This window comes from Lynx rufus, unplaced genomic scaffold (genome assembly GCF_022079265.1).
Source record: "Lynx rufus isolate CCGP_SWC_20201006 ecotype Redwood Valley unplaced genomic scaffold, mLynRuf1.p SCAF_39, whole genome shotgun sequence".
Lineage (NCBI taxonomy): Eukaryota > Metazoa > Chordata > Mammalia > Carnivora > Felidae > Lynx > Lynx rufus.
In genome coordinates, this window is record NW_025814855.1 from 1,643,427 (window position 1) to 1,668,614 (window position 25,188).

The 25,188-nt window shown below is 49.3% G+C and overlaps 1 protein-coding gene across 3 annotated transcripts; it reads right to left on the reverse strand.

The window, feature by feature from the left end:
* Window positions 1-4,672: 4,672 nt before the first annotated feature.
* LOC124522714 (zinc finger protein 264-like) lies at window positions 4,673-24,962 on the reverse strand. Of its 3 annotated transcripts, XM_047094297.1 has the most exons (5): window positions 24,630-24,962; window positions 23,350-23,532; window positions 22,900-23,026; window positions 12,996-13,091; window positions 4,673-7,795 (listed from the first exon to the last, which is right to left on the reverse strand). In XM_047094297.1, the coding sequence occupies exons 2-5, from the start codon at window positions 23,383-23,385 to the stop codon at window positions 6,162-6,164; spliced, it is 1,893 nt and encodes a 630-aa protein (XP_046950253.1). In that variant the 5' UTR covers window positions 23,386-23,532; window positions 24,630-24,962; the 3' UTR covers window positions 4,673-6,161. The 3 variants fall into 3 exon arrangements, with proteins under 3 accessions (XP_046950253.1, XP_046950254.1, XP_046950255.1); XM_047094298.1 differs by lacking the exon at window positions 23,350-23,532; XM_047094299.1 differs by lacking the exons at window positions 23,350-23,532; window positions 24,630-24,962 and adding an exon at window positions 24,329-24,611.
* Between the last annotated feature and the right edge of the window lie 226 nt (window positions 24,963-25,188).

The following is a 25,188-nucleotide window of genomic DNA, read 5'->3' on the forward strand; positions in this document are numbered from 1 at the left end:
ACTCTTGAAGCTTGTCTCTGATGGCCTCTGGCTTTCTCCATTCCTGGTGCCTCTCCTCGACTGCGTTTGCTGTGATCAATCACAGCCTGCCCCCGAGTATGACAAAATGTGGAGTCCTGTGAGTCTTGCTAGCAAAACACTGAAACAGGATGGTCCTGACGCCCTTAACCATCTGGCCATACAGGCCTGTGCAGATTCTCTTCAAGAGCCACATGCCACACACTGTGTCCCCCGCATAAATAGCTCTGTGTGAGCACTCTGAGAGGGACCCGAACTAGAAGACACACATATACTGAGGATCTGTAAGGGGGAGAGAAAGGAGAAATGAACAAAATGGCTGCAAGGTGTCTGACGTGGGCAAGAAGGCAGACGACAGTGACCTTCAGGGAGATGTGGGGCACCTCACACACACAACCCCAAACCCCAACCCCTGCCTTAGCCGTTGTCTACCTCTGCGCCACCTCAAACCCCTCGTCTGTACTCTCCGCACAGTTGCAACAGATTATACGGCCGTTAAAAAGTGAGTGTGGTTTGTCTCCTGTACCGTCACTCGAGAAGGTAACTTGCAGACAAACGGTAATGGCCCGCTCTATGGCGCAGTGGTGCACAGACCGGCCTATGGGAGGCAGCGAGGTGCTCAGGGCATGGCTTCTGCAGCCAGCCCACCTGGCTCCAATCCCCAGTCCCGCACTTCCTGATCAACTGTGAAGCCTTGGGCAGATGTTTTAACCCTTCTGTGCCTCAGTTTTCTGATCTGTAAAATGGGGAGAACGTCACCTACCACGGACCTGTCGCAAAGGCTAAGAGTTGTTGTGTGTCAAACGCTGCAAACGATGACTGATACACGGGAACACACCACGTCTGCTTGCCATCAGGACCATTATGGGTGCATCCTCGTGGTGACGGTCACGGCCGCATGACACACGCACACAGGCTCAGTAGGTAGGAATACCGACAAGGTGTGGAACGATGACCAGAGAGAAACATTCAACCTGGAGACAAGGACGTGGGGGAACTCTGTGATCACTGACAGTAAAATGCCTCGGGGGCGGGGGGTTAACTCACTCAGGGATCCCCTCACAAGTGAGAAAGCAATGGCGACGCACGGATCCTGAGAAGCACAACCGTTTAATAGACGGAAGAAGACAAAGGGCCTCTGAAGAGGGGCAGGAAGTCACAGAAACCAGGAAAGTGCCTTCAAGTCAAAGAGGTGGGCAGCAGTAAGAGGCCCAATAACAGGCTGGGGGCGGGGGGAAGCGTGGGAGCACAAGAGGGAACTCTGTGAGACTCGCTTCAGTCAGGTGCCAGTGGTGGAGGCCAGACAGAACTGTTGCACAGGGTGTGTCTGGGCGACAGGAGAGGGCGGAGCTCACCGGGCACGTGGCGCAGGAAGTGTGTGTGTCGGGGGGTGAGACTAGAGACTGGAACACAGGCATGGATTAAGAGGATAGAAAGGGATTAAGAGGGAGAAGTTAAAGACCAAGCGGTGAGGGTCTAAATTCGAACAGGTCCTAGACAAGCTGGGGATTGGGGGATGTGTCCAACCACGAAGAGCAAGAGTGACCCCTGGAGAGGAGGGACCCCTTCTCCTCTGGGGCTCTATCTAACAAGGCTTACAGAGCTGGGAAATTTTACACACGAATCTTGGAGACTATAACCCTGAATAATCTGCAGATCTTCGGTTTTAAGATCCATTTTTAGAAATATCTGTGGATAACAGGACTTCCATTTCTCTAGATACTTTAGGCTTTTTATTCCAATACCAAGATAAGCCACCAGAGTACCAGGACTTTGGACTACATAGTTTTGCCTGTTTTATTTCTAAGAGTCCTTCTTTGGTATTATAAACTAGGCAAGGAATTAGAAAACGTAAAAAAGGAGCCAGTAGAAATTAAACTGGAAAAACACAAAACAACCCCAAAACCCCAACACCACAAAAGCCAAAGCGATAACTCACTGAGTAAGCTCAACAGGAGATGAGATGAGAGACAAAACAATCAATGAGCTCAAAGATCAACAGAAATTGATAAATCTGAGTAACAGAGAGAATACAGACTAGATAAACAAAAAAATCTGAGGAACTCATTTAATTCGAGTCCCTGAATGAGGTGAGAAAGAGTAGGACTGAAAAACTATTTGAGAACACAATTACTGAATCCCCAGATTTGGCAAAAGACGTAGGTCTTTAAAATGTTAAACAAATACCAAACAGGAAAACTCCAAAAATTCTGCGCCAGGACACATTGTAATCAAACTTACAAATACTATAGCTAAAAACACCCTTCACGGAAAGGAAAAACTACAGACAGGACAACAATGGGTTGAACGGCAGTAAGTAGGTTTCTCATCTGAAACCATGGAGGACACAAAGAGGTATATGTTTTTCTTGTACTAAAAGAACCGTAAACCTCAAATCTTTTATCCCATGAGAACATCCTTCAGGCATGAAGGGGACAGAGAAACACTTTTAGATGAAGGAAACCAAAATCATTTGTCAACAGCACACCTACCCCAGAAGAAAGACTACAGGAACTTTACCAAACAGAAGGCAAATGTTAACATAAGGTCTGGAACTTCAAGAAAGGAGAAAGAACAATGGAGATGGAATGAGTAAAAGTAGAGATAAACAGACCACTCTTTTCATGAGCTTTGTTTAAAAAAATGTTTGACAGCTGAGGCACAAATTACAACATCCAACATAGTGCTTGGTGTAAGAAGGGAAATACTTAATTAGATTTAAAATGGAAAATGCAAAGGAACCTAATGGAATTAAGGTTTCTATACATCAAAGTGCTTAAAATGCTGATAATATCAGACTGATAAGTTATGTATATACAATGCCTACGGTACAAAAATTAAGACAACACTCAAAACATAGGTATATCAAATGGAATTCTAAAAATTGTTGGGAGTAACCCACAGGAATGCAAAACAACACAAAACAGAACAAGAAAATAACAAAAACAACCAGAAAACGAGAAACAATGTGAAGGGAACGCAGCAAAAAATAAAAAAATGGAACACTTAAGCCCTAACACACCAGTTAATTACTTTCAATTTAAGTGATGTGACTCTACCAATTAAAAGACAGAAAGTAGAAGGGATAAAAAAGCATGACCCAACTATATGCTATTATAAGAAACTTCTTTCAAATGTAGTGACACAGATAAGGTTCAAAATAAAACTATGGAAAAATATAAACCATGCAAACATTAATCAAAACATGCAATAGGGAGGAACGCCTGGTGGGCTCAGTTGTCTGACTTCGGCTCAGGTCATGATCTCAAGGTTTGTGAGTTCCCTGTGTTGGCCTCTCCGCTGTCAGTGCAGAGCCTGCCTGGGATCCTCTGTCTTCTTTCTGCCCCTTCCCCACTCTCTCTTAAAAATAAACATTAAAAAAAAAACATGCAGTAGGGACTATATTAATATTACTGAAGTATGCTTCAAAGTCAAGAAAATGAACATGGGCAAAAAGGGACATTAAATAATGAAAGGGTCAATAACCAAGATAACATATCAATACTAAATGTGAATGCACCAAACAGAAGAGCTTTAAAATACCTGAAGCAGAAAATAATAGAATTTAAAGATGAACAGACAATAATGCTTCAGGACTTCACCATCCTCTCTGTGCAACTGACAGAAACACTAAACAGAAGGTCAGTAAGGATACAGAAAATTTGAATACTACTACCAACCAAGAGGATTGTGCAGGCATTCACAGAAATTCCACCCAATGACAGAACACATTCTTTTCAAGCGGCCTTTTAGAACATTCAAGAAGACAGACTGGGTCATAAACACACAACAAATTTAAACAGGCCAAATGTGAAACAAACTAGAAATCCAATAACAAAAGATAAAGAAAATACTCTACTAGAAAACTAAACAATAATCCATGAACCCAGTAGTCTCTTAAGGAGCTGAAGAAACTGGAATTAAAATTAGCTGCGGTGGGGGATGCCTGGGCAGCTCAGTCAGTTAAGCATCCAACTCTTGATTTCAGCTCAGGTCATAATCTCATGGTTGGTGAGTTCAAGCCCCACATCGGGCTCTGCACTGACAGCAGAATTGGAATGCGCTCTCTCTCTCTCTCTCTCCCCCTCTCTCTCTCTCCCCCTCTCTCTGCCCCTCTCCTGGGCACACATATGCGCGTTCTCTCTCCCTCACACAAAATAAATAAATAAACTAAAAAATAAACTAAAAAAAAAACACTTGTGGGATGAAGCTGTCACAATGCTATAAGGGAACTTTATAGTACTAAGTGCTTAAATCAGAAAAGAAATGAGGAGCAAAAGACAACCAAAGCAAGTAGAAGAAAGGATATAATAAAGATCAGAACAGATGTTAGTGAAATTATATAAACAATAGAAACAAATGAAATTAAGTGATGGTTCTTCAAAATGATCAATAAAACTGATAAATACCTAAGAAGATGGACAAAGATAGAGAGAGAGTGGACCTATTTCCAAAATCAGGTATCAAATGGGACAGAAGTATAGATCTTGCTGCCATTAAAATGGTAATAAGGAAATACTACAAGTCTACAAGTTAGAAAATTTAGATAAAACGGAACAATTCCTTGAAAATGCCAATCTTAAAACTATCCAATGTATCCAATATAAAAATTATTCTGAATTCAAGAAATTAGAGGAAAATTTCCTCAACAAAATATAATCAAATGGAATGTTTTAATACATAATACGTAAAAAAAAATTATACTCCACAACCAAGTGGGATTTATTCCAAGGATGCAAGACTGGTTCAATATTCAAAACTAATCAGTTAATACACAATATATCCATAAACTATAAAAGAAAAATCAGATAATCACATCAATTGATGGAGGCAAAGCATTTGGCAAAATCCAATGCTTACTCATAATTAAAAAAAAAAACCAACTCAGTAAATTAGGAATAGATGGAAATTTTCTAAACTTGATAAGAAAACTCCAAAAAGAACTTTTAACATTGTATTTGATGAAAAACTGAAAGTTTCCCGCCTCATTTGAGGAATCAGTCAAGGGCATCCTTTCTTACTACTCCTATCTGATATCACATTGGAAGTACACCTAGAGCAGTAAGAAAATAAAGTCATAGATAAACAGATGGGAAGGAAGAAATAAAACTCTATCTGCAGCTGATGTACCTTTGCAGAAAATCCTAAGGATTCTACCCAGAGAAATGGCTAGAAATAATGTGAGTTCAGCAAGGGTGCAGGTTACCAAAATATCATCCCCCAAACTAATGATCATTCTGCATACTACTGAAGATCATATGGAAAATCAAAGTGTAAAAATCAACGCCATTTACACTCAAAAAACAAAACACCTACTTACAAATCTTAACAAAAATATACACAGCCTGTATTGAAAATTATAAAACGGTAATGAAATACCAAGAATTAAATAAGTGAAGTATCATAGCATGTACGATGTTCATGATGCTGCTTTTCAACAAACAGATCTACAAACCAATTCCTGTAAAATGCAAACACGATTTTCTGCACCCTAAGATTTATATGAAAAGTCAGAGGAACTAGGAAAACTAAATCAATTTAAGTAATAGAGAGAAATCACTTTTACCTAATTTTGAGGTTTACTGTATAGCTACGGAAACTAAGTAAATAGATGGGATCAAGAAAAAGTCTGGGTGTTTGGGGTTTAAAACCAAATAAAAAAGTTTTTCTAAAACTGTTAAGTCTTAACGTCTTAACTGGTGCAAGACAATGTGCCCATTCTTATGTGTGTATTTACCGCTTTGAATACCTGCCCTCTCATCTGTCTAACTCTCCTGCCACTGAACAGTAATGAATGTATATACAAGACACATAAAGGGTCAAGGCCCGTGGCCTCTGAAACACCCCCCCTGCCCCAAGTAAACAAAGGAATCCATGACAAAGTGCTTGACAAAGCTTGACAGAGAAGTCTCACAAACTTTTCATTTCATTTGCCCTTCTAATCTCCACCTTCTTTTTATAAAAATTCCTGAGATAACGCTGCAGTGTAAACTAAGAAAAAAGTAGCTGAACATTTTACTTCCTGCATAATCAACACCGGTCTCTCCCGGATGAACTCTCAGACGCACAGTAAGGCTCTGGGCCGGGTCAATCTCTAACTGCATCTCTACACGACTCCTGATGGCCTGGGATGGATGATTTTCTCACAGCGAAGATACCTGGGGGGTCTCTCTTTGGTATGTTCGATCAGATGCCATGGTAGATGTTTTCTCTGGCAAAAGGTTTTCCTCGGTGGTTACATTCAAGAAGTCTTTCCCCAGAAGGAGTTCTCGCAGGGTGACCGAGGACTGCCCGCTCGTGAAGGGTCTCCCCACTTCTGTTGCGCTGCCCCTGACGGGGTGTCTCCCAGTATGAATCCTCTGATGCTGAGTGAGGGAGGAGCTGCGACTGAAGGCCTTTCCACACTCGCTGCACTTATAGGGCTTCTCCCCGGTGTGGATGATGGCGTGTCTGATGAGGTTCGTGCTCCAGCAGAAGGATTTCCCACACTCCATGCACTCATAGGGTTTCTCTCCACTGTGAATCCGCTGGTGCCTCGTGAGCCCCGAGCGGCGGTTGAAGGCCTTCCCGCACTCAGAGCACTCGAAGGGCTTCTCCCCGGTGTGGATGCTGAAGTGTCGGATGAGGTCCTTCCTAGTGCTAAAGGCTTTCCCACATTCTTTGCACTCAAAAGGTTTTTCTCCAGTGTGGGCCCTTTTGTGCAAGATGAAAGTAGAGCAGTGGGTGAAGGCCCTTCCACACTCGGTGCACACGAAAGGCTTCTCCCCGGTGTGGATCCTCTGGTGCCTCTTGAGGTAGGACCTGTGGTTGAAGGCCTTCCCGCACTCCAGGCACTCGAAGGGCTTCTCCCCCGTGTGGATGACGTAGTGGTGAATGAGGGCCGCGCTCTCACAGAAGGCCTTCCCGCACTCGCTGCACTCGTAGGGCTTCTCCCCAGTGTGAGTCTGCTGGTGCCACATGAGGTAGGACCTGTGTTTGAAGACCTTGCCACACTCGAAGCATTCGTAGGGATTCTCGCCAGTGTGGATGATGTGATGTCGAAGGAAACCCGGCCTGTGTCGAAAGACCTGCCCACACTCTTTGCACACAAAGGATTTCTCACCAGTGTGTCTCCTCTTATGCAGGACAAAATTGGAGCGGTGGGTGAAGGCCTTTCCACACTCGTTGCACTTATAAGGCTTCTCCCCGCTGTGAATCCGCTGGTGCTGTGTAAGGTAGGACTTGCGGTTGAAGGCCTTCCCGCACTCCATGCACTCGTAGGGCCTCTCCCCCGTGTGGATCATGTGGTGCTGGAGGAGGTGTGTGCTCTTAATGAAGGTTTTCCCGCACTCGGTGCATTCATAGGGCTTCACTCCAGAGTGAATCTTTTCATGTCCAGCAAGAAGGTGCTTCTTATTAAAAGTTTTCCCGCATTCATTGCACTTAAAGGCATTTTCCTCTTCTTGAATCATGGGATCTTTACCCGATCCACATGAGTCACGGTCACGGATGGCACCACCTAGGGGGACCAGGTCCTGTGCAATCCGCGAACACCGTCCATCAGCTGTCCCTAAACCACCATGTTCAGGGGTCATTTTCTCAGGGAGCTTCTCCCTCTGGGCTTCGAACCCTGGTCTCGAGTGTCCTTCCTGCATTTCTGACGGTCCACGCTGATCCTTGGTTTGGCCCAGCTGACAGTTCCCTGGGTCACCACGTCTTAGTTCCTGGAACGAGGCCCCCTTAGGCAGGGCTGGATCACAAGTGGTGGGTTCCATGGTCTTGGGTTTGTCCTTGTCACCTGAAAGAAACCCAAAACACAAAAAGCCCTGTGAATAATGACGACATGGGAAAAATAAAACGAGCGTTTCAGCGAAAGAAATGAAGATGAAAACAGGGCCCATCTCTGTTATGTTTTACTACCTCTGAATCTCAGGATTTTTACCCGTGGATCTTGGACTGTTGCCTTTTTGAAAGGGAGACCCAGGAGAAGCCAGGCGAGGGGACAGGAGGTCTGAGGGGAAATACTACCACAATCCCATTGTGCATGCGTCTGCAGTCTAATTATGGTGCTGTGTGCTTCAAGATACCTCTATGCGTGGACATCCCGCATGGGCACCTAGGAACGTATCCCTTAGTTTGGGACGGCAGGTAACTCATTACAGGCCTCCAGTTTGTACTAAAGAGATAACTCGAGGCAAGGTCCCGCCACATAAGAAAAACCTACCCTGAAATTAGAAAGTTGGAACTTTGAGCCACAAGATACCAGCTGGACCTCTGGAAAAGGAAAAAGAGCTAGAGACTGAGTCCCACGGAGAGTAACTCAATTGCGCGTATGTAATGAAGGCTCAATAAAAATAGAAATAGTGACGCTCTGGCCAATCTCCCAAGTTGGCCATATCTGTGCACGTTATTGTCATACACGGATGCCAGGAGGGAACAAGTCACTGAAGACATGGAAGTTTTGTGTCTGAACACCTCTGGCCCTGCTTGTAAGCTGTATCCTTAATCTGTAACAAACACTGAAGGCAGGGGCGCCTGGGTGGCTCAGTCGGTTAAGCTCCCGACTTTGGCTCAGGTCATGATCTCGAGGTTTGTGAGTTCAAGCCCCGCGTAGGGCTCTGTGCTGACAGCTCAGAGCCAGGAGCCTGCTTTGGATTCTGTCCCCCTCCCTCTCTGCCCCTCCCCTGCTCAAACTCTCTCTCACTCTCTCCCTCTCTCTCAAAAATAAACTTTAAAAAAAATTAAAAAAAAACAAAACAAAACAGGCAACAACAGATATTGGCGAGGATGCAGAGAGAGAGGATCTCTTTTGCACTGCTGGTGGCAATGCAAACTGGTGCAGCCACTCTGGAAAACAGTATGGTGGTTCCTCAAAAAACTAAAAATAGAACTATCCTATGACCCAGCAATTGCACTACTAGGCATTTATCCACAGGATACAGGTGTGCTGTTTCAAAGGGACACATGTAATCCCATGTTTGTAGCAGCACTATCAACAATCGCCAAAGTATGGAAAGAGCCCAAATGTCCATCGATGGATGAATGGATAAAGAAGATGTGGTGTATGTATATGTTATGTGTATATGTACATATGTACGTATATATATATATGTATATACATGTGTGTATATGTACACACACACACACATATAGATACACACACATATATATAACCGAGCATTACATGGCAATCAAAAAGAATGAAATCTTGCCATGTGCAACTAGGTGGATGGAACTCGAGGGTATTGTGCTAAGCAAAATTGTCAGAGAAAGACAAATATCATATGACTTCACTCATATGAGGACTTTAAGAGACAAAACAGATGAACATAACGGAAGGGAAACAAAAATAATATAAAAACAGGGAGGGGGACAAAACAAAGGAGACTCTTAAATGTGGAGTATAAACAGAGGGTTGCTGGAGAGGTTGTGGGAGAGGGGATGGGCTAAATGGGTAAGAGGCATTAAGGAATCTACTCCTGAAATCATTGTTGCACTATATGCTAGCTTAGATGTAAATTAAAACAACAACAAAAACCTAAACAAACCAAAAAACACTGAGGGCAGAGTAAGAACAGATTTCAGGAAGTTTCTCGTCTTTCTAACAATGTGTCAAATCTAAGGATCGTTGTGGGAAATCTCTGAACTCCCACTGGTTTCGGATGACCTGGGAAGACTTGGCATTCTCGGGAGTTCTGTGTTCTTAGCCTTGAGCTTGGCTGTGTTCAGAAAGACATCAAGAGAGTTTTCCAGTAGGAGGTGCCCACGATGGGGGTCCCACTGGCAGCACAGGAGTCGCCCCAGAGAGGAAGTACCGAGGGTACAGTAGCCTCATGGGACAGAATGTACAGGGGACCAAGAGTTTGAGGATGGTGTTGATGAGAACGCAGGGACAGAAAGGAGACAAGGGAACAGGATTCCCAAAGTTCTTGGGGTGGGGGGGGGGAGCGGGCGGGAAGGGGACAGTGAAGACTCCCAGGACACGGCAGGAAGTGAGCAGGACTGGGCTGCACGTACTGAGTCTGGGGAAGAGACCAGCAAAATACACATGGATCTAGAGGAGAAAATGATAATACTTTACTTGAAGACATGAAGGAAGAGCTGGGTCAATGAAGAGTACGATGTGGGGGTCAGAAGAGTCAGAGGAAGGTGTGTTGAAAGGGACAAACTTCCAGTTCCAAGGTTAAGGGCTAGGAACGGGACGTACCACACGAGGGCCCTAGCTACTCCTGCCTGCCGTGACACAGAGCAGAGATGAGAGAGTAAATTGCAACAGTTCTCCCCACAAGAAGAAACCTTTTTTCCTTTTTAATTTTCCTCCTTCCTTTACTTACACTGACATCAGGACCTGTTTCCACTAACTGAAAGAAATTCAAAGATTTTCACTCGTACGAAAACCACAAAAAGCAAAAATGGTGTTCAGCGTCTGTCGCATCGAGCCGTCACAGAGGCAGTGGGCCCCCTGGGTGGCAGAGGTGGCCCACCGAGCTGAGCTCCTTCACCAGAACAGTCCCTGACACTGAGCCGCCACAGCTCTGAACTGTGTCTGCGAGCACCTGTGCTTTCTCTCCACTTATTTTGGGCACCTGTCAGCAAGATGTGTCCTAGGGCATCAGGAAACCCTGGAGAGATGATTTTTAAGTATAGAAATAGTAAAAAAAAGAAAAAAAAATTCCATATAAATAAATGCCGTTTTGGCTAATGAAAAGTTTCACAGAAACACTCTACTTTCACATGGTGGGGAAACCCGTACGGTGATGTGGGTCCATTATTACTTGACAAAACCAGGGGAATAAAACTTAATCACATAAAACTGACAATTCTACCCAAATGAGTAAAAAAAAAATTTCAATACAATTCCCTATAAAATGCCAACTGGGCCATCAAGGAACTTCACAGTCTGATGGTAGGACTTGTATGAAGGGTCAAACAGGCAACAATAAAGAGAAGGACACCTACCATCTCAGATGACAGTACTGCCACGGAATCACAGACTCACACACTGTGGTACCGGCACACAGAGAAGACAAACGAGCAATGGAAAAAGAAGAGACTTTGGGAAACACACGCAGGGAGCTTTGGCGGATGGCAGAGAGGGCAGAGAAGCTGGGGCGTTGAAGAAGGGGAAACACGGTAAACGGAGCCAGAAAGACAGGTGTCGCACTGGAAATGCAAAACTGTACTCGTATCTCCCATCAGACTCCAGTTCCACCTTGGATCGAAAGGTTAAATGTCAAATGTCTCTCTCTCAAAATAAGCAACAAACATTAAAAACATTTTTTCAGGGGCGCCTGGGTGGCTCAGTCGGTTGAGCGTCCGACTTCGGCTCAGGTCATGATCTCGCGGTCCGTGAGTTCAACCCCCGCATCGGGCTCTGTGCTGACTGCTCAGAGCCTGGAGCCTGTTTCAGATTCTGTGTCTCCCTCTCTCTGACCCTCCCCCGTTCATGCTCTGTCTCTCTCTGTCTCAAAAATAAATAAACGTAGGGGCGCCTGGGTGGCGCAGTCGGTTAAGCGTCCGACTTCAGCCAGGTCACGATCTCACGGTCCGTGGGTTCGAGCCCCGCGTTGGGCTCTGGGCTGATGGCTCGGAGCCTGGAGCCTGTTTCAGATTCTGTGTCTCCCTCTCTCTGACCCTCCCCCATTCATGCTCTGTCTCTCTCTGTCTCAAAAATAAATAAACGTTAAAAAAAAATTTTTTTTATAAAAACAAAAAAATATATTTTTAAATAAAAAAAAAGAACACAGTGGCAACTATCCAGTAAAAAACTTTAAAGTTTGCATAGCCTGGAATCCATCTACCTCACTCCAGGAAACATCAAAGACGCTGTAACCACATGCAGGAGGACCTTCGGGGCGGCTCCGGGCAGCGCCTGCCTGAGCAGTGAGTACGTGAGTGCACGGGGAGCGGATGGGGGCTACGTGACCTGGGAACTTACTGACCTTCTTAAACATAAGGAGCTTGATATATATATTTTTTATGTTTATTTATTTTTGAGAAAGAGACAGAATATGAGTGTGAGCAGGGGAGGGGCAGAGAGAGAGAGAGGGAGACACAGAATCTGAAACAGGCTCCAGGCTCCGAGCTGTCAGCACAGAGCCTGATGCGGGGCTTGAACTCATGACCTGTGAGATCATGACCTGAACTGAAGTTGGATACTCAACTGACTGAGCCACCCAGGCGTATTGAGCATATTTTTATGCACCTTGAGCACATTTTTATGTTGAGTACAAAAAGGATGAAGTTACGCTACACAACAAACAAAACGAAGGAGGAAATAATTCCCCTGAAAAGGTGCTCTGGACTCCGGTTCAGGAAGCGGCCCCGGGGCCAAGGGCAAGACCCCCTCCTCTGGATGGAAGGTGCAGCTGTAGACTCGAGAGCCCGAGTGGGTGTGGAAGGGTCGAGGCTCAAGCGGGGGAGGAGGCGCAATGCACTGTCAACGCCGCGGTCGCAAGGGGACACGTCCGTGGCTGGGGAAGTGCTAGCCGTCTGGAACAGAGTCTGAGCACCTGGGGAAGCGCAGGCAGGACCTGGAGCCAAGCCGACCAGAGGCACCACGCAGACGCAGACGTGGAGAGCGGTGGGGAGGCCAGCGGCCCCCGCCGGGAACATGATGGCAGTGAGCAGGGAGCATGGGGGCGGGGCTGATGGAGGTGGTGGCATAAGGAACCGAGTCGGGAGATGCACCGGGCGGGACACGGCTGCACAGGACCTGGGGACGCCGGCCACAGAGAGGCACTGAGGGCGGGGGGAGGCTTGAGCGGCTCTCTGAGGCCGTGTCCGGTCCCCAACCTGCCACCGAAACTTGGCAGGTGGACGGAGGGAGAGACATTACGGGTCCCTGGCCGGGCACGCGGACTCTGGGTCAAAGGGTTCCCGGCTTCCGAACCACCAGAGAGGCCAGAACGAGAAGCTTCCCGGGGAACCAGGGCCCGCGGTCCCCGCCTGGTCTCCAGCCTGCAGGGTCTCCCGCGCGCCCACATCCTGGCTCCTACCTGGATAGGTGTTCTGGGAGAGGCCTCTCTTCGCCGTCCACGGCTCCTGCCCGCGCTCCAGCTGGCAGATGAGCTCCGGTCTGGGGACGGGACACCCTGGTCACGGAGAAAGAAAGAAGGCACTGGGATTTTTGGGAAAACAAATTAAACCTCTCAATCTAGTGTGGGACTTCCGGATACGGATGTGACTTCAGAACAAAGCTGTTCCCATCCACACAAACACTGACTTGTCACCTGGAAACTGGCACAAACACCACTGCTGGGATCCAAAGACTTGAGACAGTAGTGCTGGCTGTGTAGACAGCACCTGTTTCCTTTGACTTCCAGCTCACAGAATCCCAGGGAAGAGGATCCCCTCCTTCCAGAGAGTGTTTTCTCGTTATTCCGAGCAAGTGAGTCTCACCCACGTGTACATCCACACCTCCTGGCACGTCCGCCTCACATCCAACGAACGCAAACCTCTGTAGGCGAGGCCTGGGTATTGGGAGATTTAAAAACCTTCCCAGCGGATTCTGGCATCAAAGGAAGGTCGAAAAACCACTCTCTACCAACCTGCAAGTGGCTATGCCCCATCACCAATCGTTAGAGGTACATAAGTACACAACCTGGTAGGAGCCAGGACAGCTGAGTGGGTGGCATCCTGGGACTTTTATGAGGGAACCTGCCTCAAAGCCCTAGACCAGAGAGGGGGTAAAGAAACACACAGCTGGGCTGTCACTCGCCAAGCGGGGAGCTGGGATCACCTCTGAACTTACGAGACGAGAGAATGAACGTCCCTCAGGGTGAAGACTGAGCTGGTCTGTCATGTAGCTACTCACAGACGCAGGGAAAAGACACAGGACTGCAGAGAAGTCAATGGCAGAGGCACCAGGACCCACGGAAGGCTGTGCTGAGAGATACAGAGCCACAGCCGAGAGTATCAGTTGTCACTACGCAAACCTCACTTGCATCTGCTGCAGGCTCAGCTCGGGTGTCAAAACGGGAGTAAGACTTCCCTTCAGCTCTCAGGAGCCATGCCTCCTGTGACCCCAGGGCCTTTGCATGTGTTGGCCCTACTACCTGGCAGGCTGTTCTCTTCCCACCTTGTGCCTCTAGAGAACTCTAACTCTTCCGGTCTCGGCTCCCATGTTACTTCCCGACAGGACTTTGCTGAAGCATGGCTTCATTAATCTGCCATGTTGTTGTGGAGTTTCTCATCCTAACAATAAATGAAAAACTAGCATTTATACGGTATAACCATATCCCAGGGACTGCGGCAAGCAATTCAAATACGTTATGGTTTTTTTTTTTTAATTTTTTTTTAATGTTTATTTATTTTTGAGACAGAGAGAGACAGAGCATGAGCAGGGAAGGGGCAGAGAGAGAGAGGGAGACTCAGAATCTGAAGAAGGCTCCAGGCTCTGAGCTGTCAGCACAGAGCCCGACACGGGGCTTGAACTCATCAACCGCGAGATCATGACCTGAGCCGAAGTCGGCCGCTCAACAGACTGAGCCACCCAGGTGCCCCTCAAATACGTTATGTTTAAAGTGGAAATACATTTATGGGATAATTTAAAGAACTGACATATTTAAAACACTGACTCTCTCCATTCAAAACAAAGTTTGCATCTTTACTGATCTGAGTTTTTTGTTTTTTTTTTAATTTTTTTTTTTCAACGTTCATTTATTTTTGGGACAGAGAGAGACAAAGCATGAACGGGGGAGGGGCAGAGAGAGAGGGAGACACAGAATCGGAAACAGGCTCCAGGCTCTGAGCCATCAGCCCAGAGCCTGACGCGGGGCTCGAACTCACGGACCGCGAGATCGTGACCTGGCTGAAGTCTGACGCTTAACCGACTGCGCCACCCAGGCGCCCCAATGATCTGAGTTTTTTTTTAGATCTTAAGCAAAATCCTTCTGTAGTTTACAGATGTGATAACCTAGGTCTGCAAGGGCTAATTCCCTAGTTGCCCCTGTATCGGCAAAAACCCATCTCATCCATCTGTTTTTCCATGGTCAAGTCTCTGGGTGGGTGCCCCAGGGACAACTAGGGTAAGTGGCTGTCGTGCAAGGCCAAGGTCCCCCCAGACTACCGCGCTGGGGTGCAGGTATGCCCAGCTATGTTCCCCGAGGGACTGATCGCACAGGCTCGCCCTTTTCAAGGCGCATCTGGCGGAGTCCCAGCACTGGTCCCCTGTGTGATACGAGGGATCTACTGGCCACACAGCGCGGGGCGCCCTCCTCAGATGATGTGGCACAAGAGGCTTCAACTGCTTCGAGGGCAAATCCTGCCATTGTTGCCGGCCTTACTGTTGTAGTCCGTCCCCCAACCCAGCAGGGATGGGACACCCCATTCTTGGAGACCCATGGTTCAATGTATAAGGGAGAAAAAAAAGCGTATGGGGTATCTTGTTCCTGCGAGGACACCTCAGGACGCATCTCCCCTTACGCCAGGATTGCGCAACCAATGTCAGGGCACCGGCCAGTGCATCCGGGCTCCCCCGACCGCAGCTGCCCGGCAGCATGCCAGAGTCTCCTCGTTAAAATCACACTGACCCAATCAGAATGCCGATGCCGCCACCATGCTGCCCTAGACGTAAGCCCCGGCCCTCTGCGGCTGTCAGGGCACCCTACAGATGGGACTGCCACTCAACAGGGGCCACCTGGGATTGCCGGGAGCTCATCAGGTAAATACCCAAAGAAAAGGAAAATGACCAGGGACAGAGAGGTGACAACAAACAATTATGCTGGGGACCAGGGCCATCCTGGGAGGCTGCTGCCCAGAGACCCCATGCCCTCCCCACCCCTCTCACCAGCAGGAGACATATTCAATATGGGGCTGCAGGCAGCTAAAAGCCCAAGAAAATGAAGCGGGAGTAGGAGGGGTGCTTTAAAACTTATGTACCAAGCGAATACCAGGTTTAGAAAACAACACTCATCCTAAACTACTGACTGATTTAAAACCAGTAACAAAAAGAAACCCCTAGATACACAGGAAGAAAATAAAAAATAACTAAATGCACAGTATACAACTAAAACACTGCCTACAGTTTGGTGCGATTAGAAATGCAAAATTTATATGCTAAAAGTTAAGATAACAAATTATAATAATAATGTATAGCATAATTATTCTGTATAATAATTCTGTAGAGCATAACAAAATTTATATCCCAAAAAAATTATATTACCAAAACAAAACCGGGCACTGATTGGTTTTTCTGACTCTACAATATAGGTTCTGAATTAACTTCAGGATTTGCTAAAACGCACCAATTGACAAAACTTCTTAAATTTAACCAATACTGGGGCTCAAATCCTAGTTATACCTGGAGATTCTTCTAAATTTAAACACAGCGCTGCCCAAACTTCAGTAGCTAATACAGGGGGAGAACAGGTATGTCTCACTTTAACTGCAGATTTGCCTACAACTCCCTGCGTCCCAGTGCCCACTGTCCTAAATTATGCCCTATGGGCACGGGTGCCCTGACACATCACAGAATTAAAACACATTTTTGGCGCTTACAAACTGGCTTGGTAAAATGGGGCCCGCAGACCCCAATTAAAATAGTTAATACAGCCCAATGGAAGCTGAAAAGGAGCCTCTCATCACATCATCACATAAAAGCTGATCAATAAAGGAATGACCGTCCCACTGCTGCTCCACCTGACAGCCCAGTTGTGTCTGTGCTTGAAGCCGGGACAAATGAAGGGCACCTCATGGGGGTGACTACAATCTTAATACTCTGGTCCACCACTGAGGGTCCCTGCTAGGAATGCAGCGTGTCCTCCCCTCAATGTCATTATGCCCCAATTGCCAATGTGATCGTATCTGGAATTCCAGATAGGATCTTTAAGGAGGGAATTAAGGCTAAATGAGGTCAGGGGATGGGCCCCAATCTGGTAGGACTGGTGTCCTTTAAAGAAGAGGAAGAGGGGCGCCTGGGTGGCGCAGTCGGTTAAGCGTCCGACTTCAGCCAGGTCACGATCTCGCGGTCCGGGAGTTCGAGCCCCGCGTCGGGCTCTGGGCTGATGGCTCGGAGCCTGGAGCCTGTTTCCGATTCTGTGTCCCTCTCTCTCTGCCCCTCCCCCGTTCGTGCTCTGTCTCTCTCTGTCCCAAAAATAAATAAACGTTGAAAAAAAAAAGAAAAAAAAAAAAAAAGAAGAGGAAGAGACAGCCTTTCTGAGCCCGAGGAAAGGACGCATGAGGACACAGCATGAAGTGGCAGCTGGGAAGAGACTGCCATCAGACACCTCTCTGCCGGCACCTCGGGTCTGGAACGTCCGGCCTCCAGAATGATGCGGAAATAAAGCTGTTGTTTCAGCCACACAGTGTGGCAGCCAGAGCGGACTCACACGATCCGCACACCCAACATCCAACAGAAATCAAGGACATCATTCAATCCACACCCCGCTGATTCTGGGCTGAGAGCTCCGGCTAACCGTGCTGCCCGGTGCCTGCTCCGCCCCTTCTCTGCCAGCCCGCCTTTCCCCCGCAGGGAAACCCTTCTTCTCTCCTGGGCTGCGGGGAGGGTGGCTCAACAACTCTGACCCGCACCCATCTCTGCAGACGAGATTTTAAGTGCCCCCACTTTCTCCAGGAGCACACGTGTGACGGTACATCGAGGACGACCTTGACCACGGAAGGTCATCTGACACACTCGGTTATGGATACATAAACACAACCCAACATCTTTTAGTCCCTTTGTGGGATTAGTTATATTATAGTTTATTTATGTAACTATAAAGAGAGAGAGCACACACACACGTGCACGCAAGCACAGGTAAGTGGGAGAGGGGTAGAGAGAAAATCCCAAGCAGGTTCTGAGCTGTCAGCTCGAAGCCCAATGTGGTGCTCAAACCCACACAAACTGTGAGATCATGACCTGAGCTGAAATCAAGAGTCTGACACTCAAACGACTGAGCCACCCAGGTGCCCCTGGGGGATTAGTTTTAGATAATAACACTACTTAGCATTATCTGGGGTCTGGTTACTACATTCTTCATTTACACATTTTATTTAACCTCACCGGTGTTGACAGTTACAGGTCAGCCCACCTTAAATGAGGCTTCCTCCAACCAAGACTCCAAGAACTGTTCACAATACTGTTAACAGACGCTCCGGTGGGTGCCCTCAGAGACCCCTTCACTACAGAGGCTTTGGACAACCTCTTTCTCCTCAAGCCTCCTGGAGTCTCTGAATGACCAACGATGGCCACAAGGGCTTCTGATGAGACAAACCATCCCCAGTTCCAACCTTGAGCAATACACTGTTAAAACCACAGTGACTGACCACACACTAGGCCCTCCTGAAAACAGCCGCTCTCACAGACAGGAGCCTGCAACCTCCACGCCCAGCTGCCCACCGTGCCCTGGGTCACAGAAACAGCATGGCACAAGCTTGGCACCGCCACCGACGACTCCCTGAGACAGGCTGGAGCCCAGCCTGGGCCCCGTGGCATCCTCCCCTTGTGGGGCGGCTTCTCCTGTCTGCAGTTCCCAGCCACATGCTCTGCTGCTGGAGGAGGTCACCTGTCCCCAGGCCCCCAGAAAACCTCTGGGAGTAACAGAGGGAATAGTTAGGGGAGTTTGGGGATTGTAAAAGAGAGACTGCTTTCCATCACACCCGAGGGGTCTCAGTGGAGTGTTGCTGCTTTCTAGCCCTTAGCCAGAACGTTATAAATAAAAACGGGACCTAAGAAACATCGCTTGGCCAAACTTCAGGGGGTTATTTTCACACAAGATGCCCTGATCAACAAACGGTCCCATCTCCACATTCATTATAAACTGCTGGGCCACTGCCCAAAAATGGACTCCTTCAGGGGAAAGAACTTCAAGACCCTCCCATCTCACAGACACCCCCAAAATAAGTCAAAACCACGCATCTCTACACATACAAGGGCCACGATACAAGGCATGGCCAGGCATTCCTCGTTCCCTTCAGAGCTGCAGGCGATACTAGTAATGGACACACACCTCACTTCTCCAATTACACAATGCTGGGCTCTGGGAAGAGAGAGACATTCAAGAGCTTTCGCAGCCCAAACATGCCCAAAATTGCTGGCTTAAGTAGAAGACATAACTATCACTTTGAATAACTCCTTTTCAAATCCCAGTGTGACAAATAAACCCGAGTGGGCCCCTAGCTTGCCTTACAAAAGGCCTCTTGGCCTAACACCCCACACTAACACCACTGTTTCAACCAAACGCGGCAAACACAGGAGGCGCCCATCAACTTGAGCAGGCATTCACTCGCAAAGGATACCCCAGTCCCACACGTGGACAACACCGACCCAGACCAACACTCCAACGATGACAACTCCACGCCAACACTAAAACCTTCACCCCAGCATGTGTCCAGACTGCCTCTCCTAAGACCGAAATTAGACACAGAACCTTTTTGCTTTCTTCTATTAGGAATTCTATTATGTTCTTGAGGTGACTTTTTGGAACACTCCTAAGGAGGGGCCAGGGGAACCAAACACATGCTTATAGCACTGGAATGTTCAGTTCCATCCCCCAACTTCTGGGCAGGCAACAGGGGCTGGAGATGGAGTTCAAACACCAATGGCCAGTGATTTCCTCCATGATGCCGATGTCATGAAGCTTTCATCAGCAGCCCTGACTAACGTGGTTCAGTGAGTTTCCAGGCTGGTGAACACATCGAGGTGCAGGAAGGGTGGCAAGCCTAGACAGGGGGCATGGGAGCTCAGTGGCCTGTCCTACACACCTCGTCCTCTGCGTCTCTTCCATTTGGCTGTTCCTGAATTTGATCCTTTACAATAACTGGGTAATATTAAGTAAGGTGCTTTCCTAAGTTCTGTGAGCCACCCTAGCAAATTATCAAACCTGAGGAGGGGGTCATACCTGATTTACAGCCAAGTGATCCAGACAGGTGACCACCTGGACTTGTGACTGGCATCTGAAGTGGATGTGTGGGAGGGGGAGGGGCTGTCCTAAGAGACTGAGCCCGTTTTAACCTGCGGGATCTGTGCGAACTCCAGTTAGTGTGTGGCAGGATTGCGTGGGGTCGAAAACAAGATTTTCATGTCAGAAGTGTCACTGAGTAGAGGAGAAAGAGATTCTTTTCGTTTACACACAACTAGCACACACATGGGCGAGTATGTACAGACGTGCACAGGTGTGTACATATGTATGTAAATGCACACATAGAAACATGTAAAATACATGACAGCATTAGGCTCTCTACATCGTCTATCACTAAGTCACCTCTACGAATGCAAATCTTGCAGGTGCAAATTCATACGGGGGGGGGGGGACTGCTGTGACAATTTACATGAGTGGAACATGAATAAGCCTGAACAGTCCCGCACAGTCAGTGCTCAGGGGATCTGTGATTATTAACTGCTTTTGAACTTTTGAACATGACCCATTTTTTTTAATTTTTTTTTTAATGTTTTATTTATTTTTGAGACAGAGAGAGACAGAGCATGACCAGGGGAGGGGCAGAGAGAGGGAGACACAGAATCTGAAACAGGCTCCAAGCTCTGAGCTGTCAGCACAGAGCCCGACGCGGGACTCGAACTCACAGACCGCGAGATCATGACCTGAGCCGAAGTCAGACGCTCAACCGACTGAGCCACCCAGGCGCCCCAAACATGACCCATTTTGAATTTTTCTTATTTTCTTCAAAGAAAGAATCCTGCATCATTCTGATAAATGAGAAACCTAGAGTCTACCCTTGGTGGAAGATCACCACGAAAACTCAGCAATGCCATCAAAATGCTGTTAAGTCCCAGTAATCTCATGCTGCCTATTCATAGCTGTGGGCTCAAGGCTCCTTCTGTTTTAAAGGGAAAAGTGCCAACAACTGGAGGGTGGGGGTAGTAAAGAAGATGTATTAAGGTTCAGCACTAGGGGCACCTGGGTGGCTCAGTGGGTCAAGCATCCGACTCTTGGTTTCAGCTCAAGCCATCATCCTGGGGTTCGTGGGGTTGAGCCCAGGATGGGCTCTGTGCTGACAGTGGGAAGCCTGCTTGGGATTCTCTCTCCCTCTTTCTTTGCCCCTCCCCTGCTTGTATTCTCTCTCTCTCCTCCTCTATTTCTACCCCCCTCTCTCAAGATAAATGAGTAAACACTTGAAAAAAAAAAAAGATTCAGCACTAAATCCAGCTTGCCATCAAAGGCAATCAGAGGCAGGAAAAGAGAAGAAATAACGCAATCATCATATCAGGGTGTCTCTCAATGCCAGTTCATGTTCCTACACTCTCTGAAATAAGGTTTCTCAACCTGACATAATTATGTGGGTTACGGGCATGATTATTTAGGTCAAGACACTTCTTTGCAGGGAAGACAGGGAGGAAACTGTCCTGTGCGGTCCAAGAATGTTTGGCAGCACTCCAGGTCTCCACCCACCAGGTGCCTGTCTCAGCCCCATCCCAGGGCGACAACCAAAATGTCTACAAACACTGCCCAGTGTCCCTCAGGGACGACATCGTCCCTGCTTGAGACTGCTAACCTAGAAGGCCATAACCGGGATGATGAGAGAAAGCGACAGGGATGGGGGAGGGCCCTGCATAAGATCTGGTGGTCAGGACACTGCTGGCGAGGAGGCGGGGACCGCGCACAGAAGGGTCACCATCTGAGAGGCTGAAATGTCCACGAACACTCACCAGGCAGACACAACAGCAAGTTGAGGCCCGAGCCAGGTGTGTGCGCAGGAAACCACCAGACGCCCCGCACAGCCAGAGCAGGGGGAGCTCAGGGAGAGCACGGAAGGGGAGAGAAGAGCTCAGCAGGGCCAAAATGCACTTTCTATTTGTTTTTTTTAATTTTTTTTTTCAACGTTTATTTATTTTTGGGACAGAGAGAGACAGAGCATGAACGGGGGAGGGGCAGAGAGAGAGAGAGAGAGACACACACACAGAATCGGAAACAGGCTCCAGGCTCTGAGCCATCAGCCCAGAGCCCGACGCGGGGCTCGAACTCACGGACCGCAAGATCGTGACCTGGCTGAAGTCGGACGCTTAACTGACTGCGCCACCCAGGCGCCCCTGCACTTTCTATTTGTAAACGTTTTGGTCCAAAATATTTAATCTATCAAACTTCTCTAATTTTGTTTTTGCCTCTTCTCACTGAGACCTAACCAGTTCTCCAAAAATCGGCACGTCTTCCCCTAAGCTCTGGGGTCTCAGATCGAATGGCCTCGTGGTGACTAACCTCAAGCAGAGAAACATCTAAGCTGGCGTTTCTCAACTGGGCACCCTGGATTCTGCAGGCGGGATAATTCTTGTTGAGGGGCTCGTCGTGTCCATCGAAGGAGGTCTCCAGCATCTCCGGCCTCTAACCACCAGATGCCAGTTCCACCCACACCCAAGGCGCGACAACCCAGAGTGCCCGCAGACGTTGCCAAATGGCTCCTGGGGGCAAAACTGCCACCCGCCGAGAAGCACTACTCTAACCGCCTCTCTCGTCCCGGCAGACGATCCCGGCCCTGGAAACAAGTGACAACCACGAGGGCACGTGAGCACAGAGAAGCCCCGTCACTGGGATCACCTCGTTTACAACAATACCTGTTGGTGCTGAAGGCAAAGGCCTCCGGGGGGCCTGACTCCCTCCCTTCCCGGAGAACTTCCCATCACTCCCTGCCCTGCTGGCCCTGCTGAGGACACTTGAGCCAACCAGGCTCAGCCCGTCAGCTCCCCCTCTGGAATGTGAAATGAGGACCTCAGATGGAGACCAGTCTGTCCCGGGCACTGGGGCGAGAGGTCCAGAGGAGCTCGGGCTCAGGTGGCCATTTCTGCCTCAAGGACACCCCACACAGCCCCGCAGCAGAGTAAGGAAGAGAAACAACAGAAACAGGCAAAGACGCAGAGGTGCGAAATCTGCGGGCCACGCCTGGAGACAGAAGGTCCTCTGACAACGAGGTGGCAGGTCCCCCCCCTAGAGTGGAGTGGGGAGCACTTACCCAGAGACACCAGAAGTCCACAGTTTTCCAGCATCACCTCCTGGTACAGGGTCTTCTGGGCCGGGTCCAGCTGCCCCCACTCCTCCTGGGTAAAAGTCACAGCCACATCGTCGAAGGTCACAGATACCTGGATGTCAAACAGAGGTAGCAGCGTGTTGGTGTTGGGGTGTTGGACGGGATCGGGCCTCATCCCTACATCCCTGATAAAGGTACAGAGTGATCAAGGCTCGAATCGCCAAGAACCTCGTGAGCGCCAAGCTCCGTGCCGGGCTCAAGGTGAGGGCGGACACAGCAGTGTAAGGGAGAAGCCTCCTCCACGGGAGCCACCGGAAGGTCACACAAGACAATGGAAGTGACGGGTGGACTGGGAGATGCAGACACCATGGGCCCCAGGACGTCAGAGGAATGAGTGAATAATGACAATAACAGCATTGGTGACAACGGCAGTACCTGAGCCTCCCTGGTCCTGCTCGCTGCCTGCCCCATGCTGAGGGGCACATCCTGGTTAAAGCGACTACAAGTCCCCAGTCCGTAAGTCAGTCTCCTGTGGCTGGAATCCAAACTCTTGAAAGCCGACACTTGCCAGCTGTGTTAACCTTGAAGACATCACTTCATTTCTCTGAGCGTCTGTTTCTGGATCAATACAATAATAGTTCCCGCTTCACTGGTCACAGCCGTGAGATTTACATGGAAATGACTCAGCTCAGCTTCTTTGGGTTCTCGTTTCTCCCACAGCCCCCCCTTCCCGGGCGGGGGCGGGGGGAACATCTCATCACCTCCAACCAGTCCCCGAAAGGCTAAGGGAGTTCCCCAAATTCACCCGAAGCCTTGCCTCTCACAAACCAGAGGCAACAGCAGGTTAACCGCTGCTTACTCTTGTACCGGGAGGAAGAGAGGGCATCGGGAATTCCTCCGTAATCACAGTGATTACAATGGACTGACATTGGGAAGCATGTGCCCCAACTTTTGTCCTTAAATACATTTCCACCAATCCTGAAACTATTTTCGTGAACGTGGGCAGAGGAGCAGAGCCCTCAGCACTGACCTCACAAGAACGGCACCTGGAGGGTTGGCGCCTCCCTGGGTAACCGGCAGGGACCGGACCTGCGCCGCCCGCTCCCCACCTCACTCCCGGGGAGATTCCACCAGGAAGCATGAGCCTCCTTCTTCCTGAGCTCTGACAGCACTTGCCCCGAGGCCAGGACACTTCGGGACCAGGGAGCACAAATGGCTACGGAGAACACAGGCTTTGGCCACGGGAAGAAGAGCCTCTGACTGGCCGCCAAGTCGGTGCTGGCGGAGGAGGGGTGGAGCATCCCGCCCCCCGCCCCAGCAGCTGGGACCACCGCAACCTCACTGCCCCTCCCGGGCCCCCTGAACTTGTCTCTGCCCGGAAAGCGGGCCCCCTCCGCCCGACGCCCAAGGTCACCTGTTAGAAGAGGGCAGGTGGGGCAGCGTGGGTCCTCCCAGGTCCCGTTGGGGGCGGGATTTACCCTAAGGCTGACGGGAGTCCCAGGCGGAAGCATCATTCGTTCTTTCCACAACTTACTGGCGAGCCCGAGACCAAGCACTCCGCGGAACCGGGGGTCAGTTAAGCCGCAAGCCAGCCCCACCCTCCACACCCCGCGAGTGCGGAGATCGGTCCAGCGGACGTCGGGGCTCCCGGCCCACTGGGGGCCCGTCTCCGCCCTCGCACAGACGCAGCAACTCCGACGCCAACGTCCACTGACCTGGGTCGGGCCGGTCGGCGGCGCCGCCATCGTGGGCCCCGCGGCTCGAGCAAGGCGAAAAGAGGCGAGCGCCCGGGCGGCCTCGGCGTAAAAGACACCACGACTCGGGGCGCCGCCCTCGGCGACCGAGGGGATGAGGGCGGCCGAGAGGCCGCGCGGCCCGGCGAGCGGCCAGGGGGCACACCCGCTGCAGGGAGTCGCGGCCCCTGCGAAGCGCGAAGGTGAAGCCTAGCCTCCTTCCCTGTTAGGTCCCCACGAAAGGCCTAAGGAGCGGCGCTGGCACAGCCCGCGGCGGGTCAAGGCCGTCCCAGGGCAAACGGCGGAGGCAAATGGCGGCGGCAGCGAAAACCCCGGAAGCCCCGCCCACGTACGTGAGCCGCAGGAAGCGCCCCTGTTCTTGGCAGGCATTGGCCTCAGATGCCTTCTGGGTAATGTGGTTTCCCTCCTCTGAATCCAACCGGGCAGGATGGACTTAACCAGGCGTCTTCCTCCGAGGGGAAGGAGCACAAGCAAGCGAGCAACCGATCTGCCCTTTTAAGTGGCCACAACTCGGAGGACC